At 49.6% G+C, this 12,407-nt stretch overlaps 1 protein-coding gene and 1 long non-coding RNA gene across 2 annotated transcripts in view; one reads left to right on the top strand and one right to left on the bottom strand.

Annotated features, from left to right (window-relative positions):
- LOC108448917 overlaps positions 1–2,928 on the bottom strand; it is a 20,848-nt gene extending 17,920 nt beyond the window's left edge. Inside the window, exon 1 of the long non-coding RNA XR_001864999.1 lies at positions 2,915–2,928. This is a non-coding gene — a long non-coding RNA (uncharacterized LOC108448917). The remainder of the gene's footprint in view (positions 1–2,914) is intronic.
- The window catches only part of IL10RB (interleukin 10 receptor subunit beta), an 8,889-nt gene extending 1,645 nt beyond the window's left edge, over positions 1–7,244 (top strand). The window contains exons 2-6 of the mRNA XM_017743345.1: positions 885–1,054; positions 1,901–2,088; positions 4,102–4,252; positions 4,514–4,671; positions 6,660–7,244. Of these exons, the coding sequence (XP_017598834.1) occupies positions 885–1,054; positions 1,901–2,088; positions 4,102–4,252; positions 4,514–4,671; positions 6,660–6,872 (880 nt within the window). The 3' untranslated portion in view covers positions 6,873–7,244. The remainder of the gene's footprint in view (positions 1–884; positions 1,055–1,900; positions 2,089–4,101; positions 4,253–4,513; positions 4,672–6,659) is intronic.
- Positions 7,245–12,407: the final 5,163 nt, after the last annotated feature.

Below are 12,407 nucleotides of genomic sequence, written 5' to 3'. Positions count from 1 at the left end.
TGCCAGGGATCCAGGGGCAGCCCCAGCTGCTCTGGGCACCCTGTGCCAGGGCCTGCCCACCCTGCCAGGGAACAATTCCTGCCCAATCTCCCATCCAGCCCTGCCCTCTGGCACTGGGAAGCCATTCCCTGGCTCCTGTCACTCTCTGCCCATATAAAAGTCCCTCTCCCTCTTTTTTTCTAAGCCTCTCCAGGCATTGGAAGGAGCTCTAAGCCTTCCCCAGAGCCTTCTCTTCATGCTTAGTTGTGAGAAAATTTTTCTGGGTTGTGTAGCCATGGCCCCTTGATTAGTACATTCCTGGGCAGGCTTTTGATGCATACCAGAAAGAAAAAAATACATTAAATATCATCCATTAAATCATATATTGATTAAGGCCAGGCTGGACATTGGGGCTGGGAGCAGCCTGGGACAGTGGAAGGTGTCCCTGCCATGGCAGGGGTGGAATGGGATGAGCTTTAGGGTCCCTCCAACCCAAACCTTCTGTGGTTCTATTCTATAACCAGTTCCTGGTCACTTCCCAGCCCTGTTTTCTCTGGCTTTTCCTTGTGTGCAAATCCTGGAGACAGCTCCCAGCAAAGTCCCAGTCAGTGCCCTGCAGTGGCACTGGCTGAGTGGTTGCAGGCTTCTCTGAACTCCTGCCTGCTGAATGGAGTGTTGTAACCCTGCCAGGACAAGGGCATTTTTTGCAGAATCAGAATTTTAGTCCCTAAGTTTATCATGGATGGTATAAATCCATGGGTATAAAATCCTTAATGTGGGTCTTACACACACTGGATACTCTTTTGTGTTCATAAGTCCTAACTGCTTGCATTAACAGCTTTGCTGGTTTAAAGCCATTTAGCCAGTTCTAATTGTTTCTTTTCTATGCTTTGTGTTCCCTGCAGCATCAATTTCCCTGGAGACACCTATGAGAATGTGGGGACAAGGCTGAGGCTCCCCGAGTGTGACGTGTCCTCGCTGTCGGCGTACGGGGACTACGTCCTGCAGCTCCGGGCCGAGGCAGGACAGCTCCATTCCGCCTGGGTCACCCTCAGGTTCAAGCCCATGGATGACAGTAAGCCTTTTCCTGTTCTTCCCAAAAAAATACTGCCTGCACTTCACGCCCCTGCACAGCCTGGCTCCGTGGGAAAAGCTAGAGGATGCCGAGTATTTTATAATTTAATTACATTGAACTGTAACATTTTAGTTGTGACACTTGACAGAAAGCAGAGTAGGTTCACTATCATAGTACTGATAACTTCTTTGGAGGAGGTTTTCAAATAAAGCATAATTTTCTCTTAAAATAAGGAATATCTCTGTTTTCTGCCCAGGGAGAAGTTGTCTTCAAGGAGCCAGACTTCCTGTACATCTAAATAAATTCAGTTACTTCCTTCTTCATTGTTTTGCCAGACAAAAAGCTTAATTTTTATTTTTTCTTACTTCAAAAAAACCCCACTTTCACAGATTAATTTTCAGCCAAGAAATTTTGGTTGCACAAGGCATAAATAATTCAAATGTTTTCATTTTTCAAACTGATCATAATCAAAACCCACATTAAAACACTTTTCTAGAGGGTCTTCTCTGGACAGACAGATGTTGTGACAGTTTGGCCCAGAAGGAGAAGTGAGTGATAGCCATGGAAATGGTCCTTCCTCTCCTGGAGTCACCACAGCTGGCAAAAGGGAACTGCCTTTGTTTATAGGGTGTGGGAATGGAGCCTGCATTGGTGTTCAACTGCAAAAATAAAATCCCTTTCCAGAGCAGTTCTCCGAGGAAAGGCTTTATTTATGCCAGATCCAGGAAAATAAGTTATTTTCTTCTAATGCAATATTTAAAAGGTGACTTACCATGAGTTGTATAAAAATGTGCAGCTGAGGCAGTGTGAAGTTGAATTCCCTCCTCTCCTCTCTCCCATGTGCAGCAGTCATTGGCCCCCCTGATGTGAGGCTGAAGTCGGGGTCCGGGGCCCTGCACGTGGATTTCTCTGGGCCCTTTGCTGAGCACGAGCAGGGCAAGTGGCCCCTGAAGAAGTACTATGGCTCCTGGAATTACAGGATCCTCTACTGGAAGAAAGGCAGCACAGACACAGACCTGACCTCTGCTTCCTGGGTATTGTGACTCCCTGACTTTGATCTGGGCTTTGCCTGGAAAACACCATCCTGGGGAAGTCCTGGAAGCTCCTGGAGGCCCTGTACAGGCTGCAGAGCTCTGGAGCCAGGCTGGGAGAGCTGGGGGTGCCCACCTGGAGAGGAGAAGGATCAGGGAGAGCTCAGAGCCCCTTGCAGGGCCTAAAGGGGCTCCAGGAGAGCTGCAGAGGGACTGGGGACAAGGGATTCAGGGCCAGGACCCAGGGAATGGCTTCCCAGTGCCAGAGGGCAGGGCTGGATGGGATCTTGGGAAGGAATTGTTCCCTGGGAGGGTGGGCAGGCCCTGGCACAGGGTGCCCAGAGCAGCTGGGGCTGCCCCTGGATCCCTGGCAGTGCCCAAGGCCAGGCTGGACACTGGGGCTGGGAGCAGCCTGGGACAGTGGGAGGTGTCCCTGCCATGGCAGGGGTGGCACTGGATGGGCTTTGAGGTCCTTTCCAACCCAAACCAGTCTGGGATTCTGTGATTCTAAGAGTAAAAATGATCTCTACTAATTACAATTAATCAAATCTGGTCACTACAACTGGGTCTCAGAGCAAATGCAGGAGCTGTGTAGTTAAACAGCAGCATACAGAAAGAATTTTCTCTTTCCATAATTATCAATAACTCTGTGTTCGTTCCCTCTTTGTGGGACTTTGGGCTTTTTACTCCCAGAAATATCTAAAAATGGGTAAGGCTTTGATTCACTGTGGTCACCTGCAGCTCTTCAGTTTGTATCCACTGCAATTCCCTTCCTCCCTCCCAGCGACAGCCTCTTGCACAGGCAGTTGTGTTACTCAGCCCAAAACACTGCTCCATGCACAGTGCATGGAGAAAGGTCATTAATCATGCATTAATTAGAGCATTATGGCCTCTGTTTCAGGCAGACAGGAAGCCTCTGACCAGCAGACCGCAGCCACAGTTAATGAGTGCTTTGTACATCAGTGCAATTGTTAATAGTGGAACTCCACCATGTCCAGTTCTGATTTGTATCTGGTACTGCACAGTTCTTTGCCATTCAGTTCCAGAAGAGGAGGGCTCATCGCTTCCCACAGAGCAGTCTGGTTCTCCGTTCCCAAACTCCTCAGAAATGCAGCTATTCCTGCACATGGGATGCACGCAGCTGGACTTACCAGAGGAACAGAGCTGCACTTTGAGTCTCTGCTTGGAATCCTTCCAAGTGCAAGTCTGGGAGATTCCCTAGGGATCAAAGAGGCAACAGGCAGAGGCTGGGTAACCTCCCAGGTTATTTGTGAGCTGGGTGCTTGCTCCAAGATGGAAACCTGGCTGGAGAGTCTCCTGTCCCTGAGGAGGGATACTCTGCAGTTACAGGGACATAACTGACCCTGAACAGCAAGTTCATCTGCTCAGCCACTCACAGCTCCCAGAAAGTATTTTATTTCTTTCTTTTCTGTGGTTTTGTCTAAATGACAGATCACAGAATCACAGAATTGGGGAGGTTGGAAAAGCCCCCTGTGGTCATCAGTTCCAGCCATTAACCCAGCACCACATGTTCACCACTAACCCATGTCCCCAAGTGCCACATCTACACATTTTTTAACACTTCCAGGGGTGGGGACTCCACCATTTCTCTGGGCAGCCTATTTCAGGGCTCAACAGCTTTTTCAGTGAAGAAATTTTTCCTAATGTGCAATCTAAAAGTCCCCTGGCACAGCTTGAGACCTTTTCCTCTGGTGCTGTTCCTCCATCCCGCTTGTTCCCTCTCCAGTTAGATGGTGTTTGTGTGTAACAGTGCTCCTAGCTGATCTCATTTGGTTGGGTGACAGTTTCTGGCTGCCACCAGATCTCATTTATCATCTCTCATTAGCCTAAAACTTCATTAGTGCTGCTGGAAACAGCCCAAAGATCAGTGGTGTGAATGGTCTCACACTACAATTGTAATTGTACTTGTAATTCCATGGTTATTCCTTAGCTAATTCCATAGCTAAGTCACTGATCTCACACTCTTCCATTTTTTCTGGTTTTCTCTGTTTTCAGGTAACTCAGGTAGACACCAAACACAGCTCTGAAATCCTGTCCCAGCTGGAGCCATGGACAGTTTATTGTGTCCGAGTGCAGGCGGTGATTCCTGAGTGGAACAAGACAGGGGAGCTGAGCAGGGAGCTCTGTGAGCAGACAACCCACAATGGTAACGTGGGGGACTGGGAAATCATGGAATCACACACTGGGATGGCTTGGGAGGGACCTCGGAGCCCACCCAGTGCCACCCCTGCCATGGCAGGGACACCTCCCACTGTCCCAGGCTGCTCCAAGCCCCAATGTCCAGCCTGGCCTTGGGCACTGCCAGGGATCCAGGGGCATTCCATGGAGAAAGTGATAATTTGAAAATAATTACTCAGAAATGAATCATGGCAGTTTTAATTGGGTTTTTTTCCCTTCTCTCTTGCAGGTGTAACCCCTGTGTGGATAATTGTGACTGTTCTGGTGGGATCCATGCTGGTCATGGTCACAGCTGTCACCGTTTGTTTCTTCTCCAGTTTTTATCTGTACAGACTCACCAAACACATTTTCTGCCCTTCCTACGTTTTTCCACAACACTTGAAAGAGGTTTGTTCTCTGCCTAACATGTGAAAATCAGCCTTTCCAGCAGACTCACCTGTTTTTTCAAGCTCTCCGTGCCAAAATATTTAGAGCTTCTTTTATTTTGCCTCCTTTCACTGGCACCTGATGGTCAATGATCTGTAATTTGTAATAATCAGCTTTTTATGGCTCAGAAACAGGATGGGTTTGCTGATTTTGAAGTGAGAGAGTACCAGGTGTCAACTTCAGTTCCTCATTTAACCAGAGCAACAGAAATCTCTGTCTCTCCTGCCTTCTTTTAGACTTAAACCAGCTCATTTGTTCTCCTGCAGCAAAGTCCTGTCACAAGTGTAACCACGAGTTTTAACTTCAGTGAAGCGTCTAAGGAAGGAACCTGGACTAGATCAGCTGTACCAGAGCAGCCTGGGCTATGGAAGGTGTCCCTGCCCAGGGCAGGGCTGGGATGGGATGAGCTTTGGAGTCCCATCCAACCCAAACCATTCTGGGAACCTGTGATTCTATGAAGTCTGAAAATTCCAGCTAAAAGGAGAGCAATGACAGCAGCCACTGCTGATGGGGACCCACTGCCCCTGTCACACACCCAGAACGCAAAGAGGCTGCAGCAGGATCTCTTCCCAGAAACAAGCGTTTACATAATACACTCCTGTTCCAACCTGTGCTCTCCTGAGTTCCTGCAGTTCCTCTGGGGCTTTCATTTTGACTCACTTAGAGCTCAGCACCCTCAGGATGGCAGCTCACTTAGCACTTGACTCCTGCTTTAGGTTGAACATGTGCTCAGCACCAGGAGTGTCATGGAATCCCTGAATCCCAGAATGGTTTGGGTTGGAGGGACCTTAAAGTTCACTCATCCCACCCCTGCCATGGCAGGGACACCTCCCACTGTGCCAGGCTGCTCCAAGCCCCAATGTCCAGCCTGGCCTTGGGCACTGCCAGGGATCCAGGGGCAGCCCCAGCTGCTCTGGGCACCCTGTGCCAGGGCCTGCCCACCCTCCCAGGGAACAATTCCTGCCCAATCTCCCATCCAGCCCTGCCCTCTGGCACTGGGAAGCCATTCCCTGGCTCCTGGCCCTCCCTCCCTTGGTTTGCAGAACCTGGAGCTCAGCAGCTGGGCACGCAGCACCAGATCCACACAGGATGTGCTCAAGTTTCCTTTGCTTCCAGGTGGCTCTAAAGACAGGGAGAACTTTGGGCTTGTGCTGTGCCAGGAATCAAAGGTCAGCTGTGCCTCCCTAAAACGTGCTTTGGCCAAGGCAGTGCTTTCACTATGGGAGTGTTTCAGCTGCAGGTTTGTGCCAGAACATTCCCAATCCCGGTTCAGTAGAGAAGGGTCTGATAGTGAAGATCTTTGTGCTGATTTTTGTACCTACAGTACACAGCACTCCTTACAGAGCAGCTGGTTTCTTATTCTAAATTCAATTCAGAATTGTGTCATCTGAGGGCACCAGGATGAGCAGAGGGATGGAGCAGCTCTGTGAGGAAAGGCTGGGAGAATTGGGATTGCTCAGCCTGGGGAAGGAAGGGCTCTGGGGTGATGTAATTGTGGCCTTCCAGTGCCTGAAGGGTTCCAGGAGAGCTGGAGAGGGACTTTGGACAAGGGCTGGAGGGACAGGACACAGGGAGCAGCTTCCACTGCCAGAGGGGAGGGTTCTTGACAAATCTCTCTGTGATCTCCCTCCCCCACAGCCCAGTTACCATTCAGTGTTTGTTCCCAATCAAAACTGTTTTATTTTCTTCAAGTAAGTTTGTATTCCAAAGAAGTCTCTGAGCCCTGGAGTTATTCTTGCAGAGAAAGGCACTTCCATCTTGCTCCCAAGCCTGGGACAGGATATGAGGGAGGACATGACGCTGTTGGCCCTGTGGGACTTGCAAGGCCTGAGGAAGCCTCTTGCTGTGTGCAAAACAATCCCAATGTTGTTTAATGATCCCAGTTTTTCTGAGCAAACAGCATTGGACAGCTGCAGAGACCTAATCCTCATTTCCTCTTTGTTTCCCAGTTTTTGAGCAAACCTCCCAGTGCTCCACAGCCTTTCCCTCCTCTTCCACAAGAAGAACTCCTGGTTTATGACAAGCTGACTGTGATTTCAGAAGAATCCCAAACCCTCAGTGATGGGAGTGGGGATGAGGCCAGCAGGACACCAGAGCACCCTCAGGGCTCTGCACAAGGAGACTCTGACTCAGAAGTGGGAGAAGCTTCAGGAAAAGCCTAAATATCCTCCTCATTCTTCCTTGGAAAAGGAGAAGCAAATGGACTTTTGGGTTTTTGTCATTGCTGTATTCTTCTTTTTTCATGAAAAATCTACAGACAAACACGTGGGCACAGACTTTTGACAGAATAATTTTTTTTTTTTTAAGTACAAGATACTTGGCTTTAAATGAGGAATTAAATGATCCATAACTTTTGCCACTGTTGGTTGTGGCTCCGTGAGGAGTTGTAGCAATTCCTGGCACTGATTGTGACATTAAAAAGCAAATGTCATAAATATATATATATAAATATAAATACGAATTACTTTAATGAACTATTTATTGCAAAAACTAATCAAAATGTTTATAAAAGAAAATAATATTTTGTAAAGAAAGACCCGATCTGGTTTATTTTTTTCTAATGAGAAATGAAGTGTTTTTAAAGATGTCCCCACTGGCATAATCTTTGTATGGAATTTATTCTTCCCTGATGCAAAGTTATGAAGCTGGGAGGGCTTTCCAGCCTCAGGGATTCTGGGATTCTATGGAATCTGCACGTGCTTTTTCTGCACTTTTAAATTTTGTCATGTGCTGCTTTAATGGGGAATGTGAAATTTACTGAATTGATTTTTTTCAAGGTATTTGGTTTCATTGGTGCTTTTCTCCACCTCTCCCCAAGGCTGCTCTGGGAATCCTGATCCTGTGTCTGCATCATCACTCCAAGGAACAAGTCCAGCTCCCTGTGTGTTCCCTGTCCCTCCGCCCACAGCAGCAGCTTCTTTCAATATTTTCTTTTCCCCCCTTTCCCCCCTTTTTTTTTGGTTTTCAGAGTGGCAAAGCCCCCATGGTGTAACACCCACTGCACATGGAGCTGGCTGAGGAAGGGCTGGAGATTCCCTGCCTTTCCCTCACTGTTCCTAGAGCTGCTTTCCTCTCTCCAACAGCTGCTTTGCATGGAAGGACAGTGAGCTCCTGTCAGCCAAACATGGCTGGAATCCATCAGCTGGTTCCAAGGTTCTGCTGAGGGCAGAGATAAGGCAGAGATAAGGCTGTGCCACTTCAGTACGGGCTCACTGCCGAGGCAAACTGGGGGGAGAAGAGAAATTACAACTTTGGCCGCTATGGGATATTGGGAGTTTAGATGGAAGCAGGAAAAGTTTCTGCAAGGACATCACGGCACAGGGTGCCCAGAGCAGCTGGGGCTGCCCCTGGATCCCTGGCAGTGCCCAAGGCCAGGCTGGACATTGGGGCTTGGAGCAGCCTGGCACAGTGGGAGGTGTCCCTGCCCCACAGCCTGGGACACTTCCAGGAATTAGGAGCTGCTAAAATCAGCCCGGATCTGGGTTTTTGGGCTGACCTGCACTTTGGTTTGCTTCAGAAATCTTCCTGCCCCACCCCCAGTCCTCCCAGGAAAGCTTTTGCAGGTGAGAGGCCTTTTCCTCAGCCACAGCTTCTGTGAGAGTCACAGCGTGAGCCAGGCCTGGGGATAAGGGACAGCCTCTGCCTGTCCCCACATGGGCTGTGTGGCCCCACAGGAGCCTGGGACCTCTACAGGGAAGAAACAATTTAGAGGAGGAGCAATAACTTCAAGGGAAGCAGTAATTCAGAGGAGAGTTTGTCTTCAGCTGAGCTTGTGGACACTACAGCGACAATGAATCAATAAATCAGGTGAACTGTGACCACGTTCTGATGCAAACTGAAAGCACAGAGAGATGCTGGAGGCTGCTCGCTCTGGTACAGCATGTTCTGACAAAGCCAGGAGGAAAACAGACCCCTCAGAAGGCCTGGGAGTGCTTGGAAAAAGATTTCAGACCTGAAATGCAAAGAGTGGAATGATTAAGGAATAGGGAAATATGAGGAATACTGAAGGAGAAGAGACTGGGCTTGTGGTCAGCAAAACAGATTCCAGAAGAGGGCAATGAGGGAAGACAAAAAGGACCTGTTTAGAGAATTCCAGTCAAGGGAGTGGAGTGAGAATTTCAGGGAGAAAGAAACCAGAGCCCAGGACCACCCAAGGGGTCAGGGACACAGTCACCCCCAGCTCCCCATTTTTATCTCTCCCTATTGGGAACTTTGGGGTCTTCCCTGCCCAGCAGGTCCTGGAGGTTCTGAGCCCCAATCCAGAATGAGTCAGAGAGGCTTTCAGAAGAGCTTTTAAATAGATTCTTAATCAGAAATACTTGTGCTTGTAAGTTCATGCTTTTTTTTTTTTTCCTGAGGCAGACTGGGGAAGAGCCATTATCACCTGGCAAAATGTCATTTTCTAGGATTCATCATCCTAGAAAATTATTATGGAGTAAGTGGGGTGCAAAGCAAGGCTCCTTCCCTTGAGACTGCTGCTGTGAAGAACAAGGCTGCAAAGAGCTGCTTTACAGGAAGAACTGTGAATAATCCACAGGCTTTGGACCATCTGTGCAATGCACTGGAAATGTTTCTTCCCTAGGGATTGGAGTTCCTGGAGTTCATTGTGCATTCTCTCAAGCCATTACTGTAGAACACTGAGGGCATGGAAGGATGATGGCAGCACAAAGGCAAATGAGAAGCCACTGGGGAGCCTGAGAGAGAGGAAATCCTCGCTCCAGCGTCACCGATGTACATCAATAACCCCAGGATTCCCCCTGCAGAAAGCACCAAAGAATCTGATTAACAACTTTCAGTTCTTCCATTTTCCCTTCATCTCTGCCACCACGTCACTCAAATCTCCTCTCTAATTTCCACTCCCTCCTCTCTGCTCCTCTGGTTTTGTGACAGTTTTTGAAACCACATTACAGTTCCTCAGAGAGGGACTTTGTTTTCCCATCTGGGTGAGTGTCGTGACGAAGGCGATGGAAATCCCACCAGGATTTGCAGTGGGTTGGATTTTCAGCCGTGCTGACCTACGGGTGAAACCAGGCTCTGGAACTCCCCTGAACAGAGCAGAACTCACTGATCACTCTGAAATTCCAGCCTGGAGAAGAGGGAGCTCCAGGGAGAGCTCAGAGCCCCTTGCAGGGCCTAAAGGGGCTCCAGGAGAGCTGCAGAGGGACTGGGGACAAGGCATGGAGGGCCAGGAGCCAGGGAATGGCTTCCCAGTGCCAGAGGGCAGGGCTGGATGGGAGATTGGGCAGGAATTGTTCCCTGGGAGGGTGGGCAGGCCCTGGCACAGGGTGCCCAGAGCAGCTGGGGCTGCCCCTGGATCCCTGGCAGTGCCCAAGGCCAGGCTGGACATTGGGGCTTGGAGCAGCCTGGCACAGTGGGAGGTGTCCCTGCCATGGCAGGGGTGGCACTGGATGGAATTTAAGGTCCTTTCCAACCCAACCAGTCTGGGACTCTAAATATTCTCCATGAAGATGGAACTTGTGTTCAAAATTACGCATTTTGAAGGCACCACAGACTAAAAAAAGCTTTATGTCAGGCTTTCCATGTTCTTTCAGCCTGGTTGATGCAATTTAGGACACTTCTGTCCTTCCAAACCTAATCCCAGAATCATCAAGGCTGGAAGAGCCCTTCAGGATCATCCAGTGTCACCCCAGCAGCACCAGCATCACCCCAAACCCTGTCCCCAAGGGCCACATCCAGACACCTCTGGGACACTTCCACAGACTGTGACTCCACCACTCCATGGGCTTGACCCAAAAAATCATCCTTCCTGCTCCTCAGCCCTGGTGAGGCCTTGTGGAGAGCTGTAACCAGGGCTGGGGAGTCAGGAGGAGGACAAGGGACAGACTCTAAGGAAGATGATGTTATGTGGTCTGGGGAAAGAAGTCTGATGGCAGAGTAATGACTGTTAACAAATGGGAAAGGCTTCTGAAAGCAGGGAATGAATCCCCTGTGCTCTGTGCCCATGAGGGAGGTGAAAGCAGTTACAAGACTGCAACAAAACTGAGACAAGGAAAGTTTTCTAGTGATGAAAGCAAAAAAATACAGATGGCATTGCCTGAGAAGGGGGACATGAAAAAAATCTATTGGGAAGGGGTAGATAGATCTGATCCCTCCTTGGGCTCCCTGAGGTTCCTTCCTGAACCACTGTTCCTACAGTTTTCACATAAGATGAAATGCTGTATTTGCCACTTTCATCCTGTTCCAGAGCTGACATAAGAAAAAACCACCAAATTATGTCTCCTTTGTCTGTCAGCCAACAGAAATAAAACCAGGAGAGCCCCAAAGGCCTTGTTTCCTCTGTCACAGGAGTGTTTAGGGACAGACATCAATGGCCACAGGGACACACATTATACTCCCCTGGCTGCCTGTGCTGTGCAGATAACGCTTCGCTCCTCACAGGCTGGGCAACACCAGTTTCTGTTTCTTTTTTCTATAATATCAGTGAGGAAGTCATATTCAAACTCAGCAGAAGATAAACTGTAAATATTTAGTAGGTTATAGAATGATTCTAGTGGCGCAAGGCTGGCTCAGCCAGTTGCAGTTCATCGTCTGCATGGCAAAGTGGTTACCCTGAGGTGTGGTTACATAAAGAACTTGCCATAAAATATTTCCTTATCAACTGTTGGGGCAGGAGGTAACAAATCCTCATGGAATGAATCTGACTTAGGCTCAGTAAAGCCCTGTAACACCCAGCAGTGTCCCTCACACGCTGCTGTAGCCATGGATTGATGTTCTACAGGCTCAGCAATCCTGGAGGGCCCTGGAGCAGCTCCGTGCCCAGCACAGGCTGAGGGAGCCGGGGCTGCTCAGCCTCGAGAGGAGCCCTCAGCCCTGGCTGTCCCTGGCTGCAGGGAGGGCTCGGGGCGAGGCCCGGGCTCTGCTCCGGGGCCCGGCAGCGGCACCAGAGCCACGGGCAGGGCCTGAGCCCGGCAATTGCCCTGCACAGGAGGCAGAACTGCTGCCCTGGGCAGGGCCCGGGCTGGAACAGAGCCCAGAGAGGGGCTGGAGCCTCCTCCCTGGGGATGTTCCAGAATATCCACACTCCTGGGCCCTGGGCTCTGGGTTGATGCTGGAGCAGGGAGTGGCACCAGATGGGACCCACTCCAGTCCCGTCCAGTCTCACCCATCCTGGGATTCTGGGATTCTAGGAGCCTGGGATTAGCAGATGTGCTCAGAGTACATGCAGCACCTCATAGCACAAGAGGCAGCAGCAGCCAGGAACATTTTTATCCAGAAGTCTGTCTGGAAAGCCTGTGTTCTCCCTAAGAAGCAAAACCTATCATATTTATAACAGCCAGGATGTTGAGGGCACAGACCTTTGCCCACCAAGGTTTCAAATCCTCCTCTGTGGCCTGCCCACTGACGAGTTGGTGTTTGAGGGGGTGGGAAACGAAAGGTGAACACCTGACTTTACCTCTCCAAGCCCTGCAGCCGGGCAGGCCTGTGGAAAACATGAAACAAAAAAAAGAGAAGAGGAGCTCTAATCTTGTGATTGGAACTTGTGGTTGCCAAAAGTGGAGCTGAAGCCAAGCCCCAATTCAGGGGCTGTGACATTCACACTGCACTTAATGTTCACTGCAGCATTCAACCAAACATCTGGGAAATGGAGAAACTGTGGCCAAACAGAGATTTCTCCCTTCCCAGACAATCACAGAATCCAGACTGGTTTGGGTTGGAAGGACCTTAAAGCCCATCCA

This window comes from Corvus brachyrhynchos, unplaced genomic scaffold, assembly GCF_000691975.1.
Source record: "Corvus brachyrhynchos isolate BGI_N302 unplaced genomic scaffold, ASM69197v1 scaffold149, whole genome shotgun sequence".
Taxonomy (NCBI): Eukaryota; Metazoa; Chordata; class Aves; order Passeriformes; family Corvidae; genus Corvus; species Corvus brachyrhynchos.
This window is presented reverse-complemented; position numbering and strand designations above follow the sequence as displayed.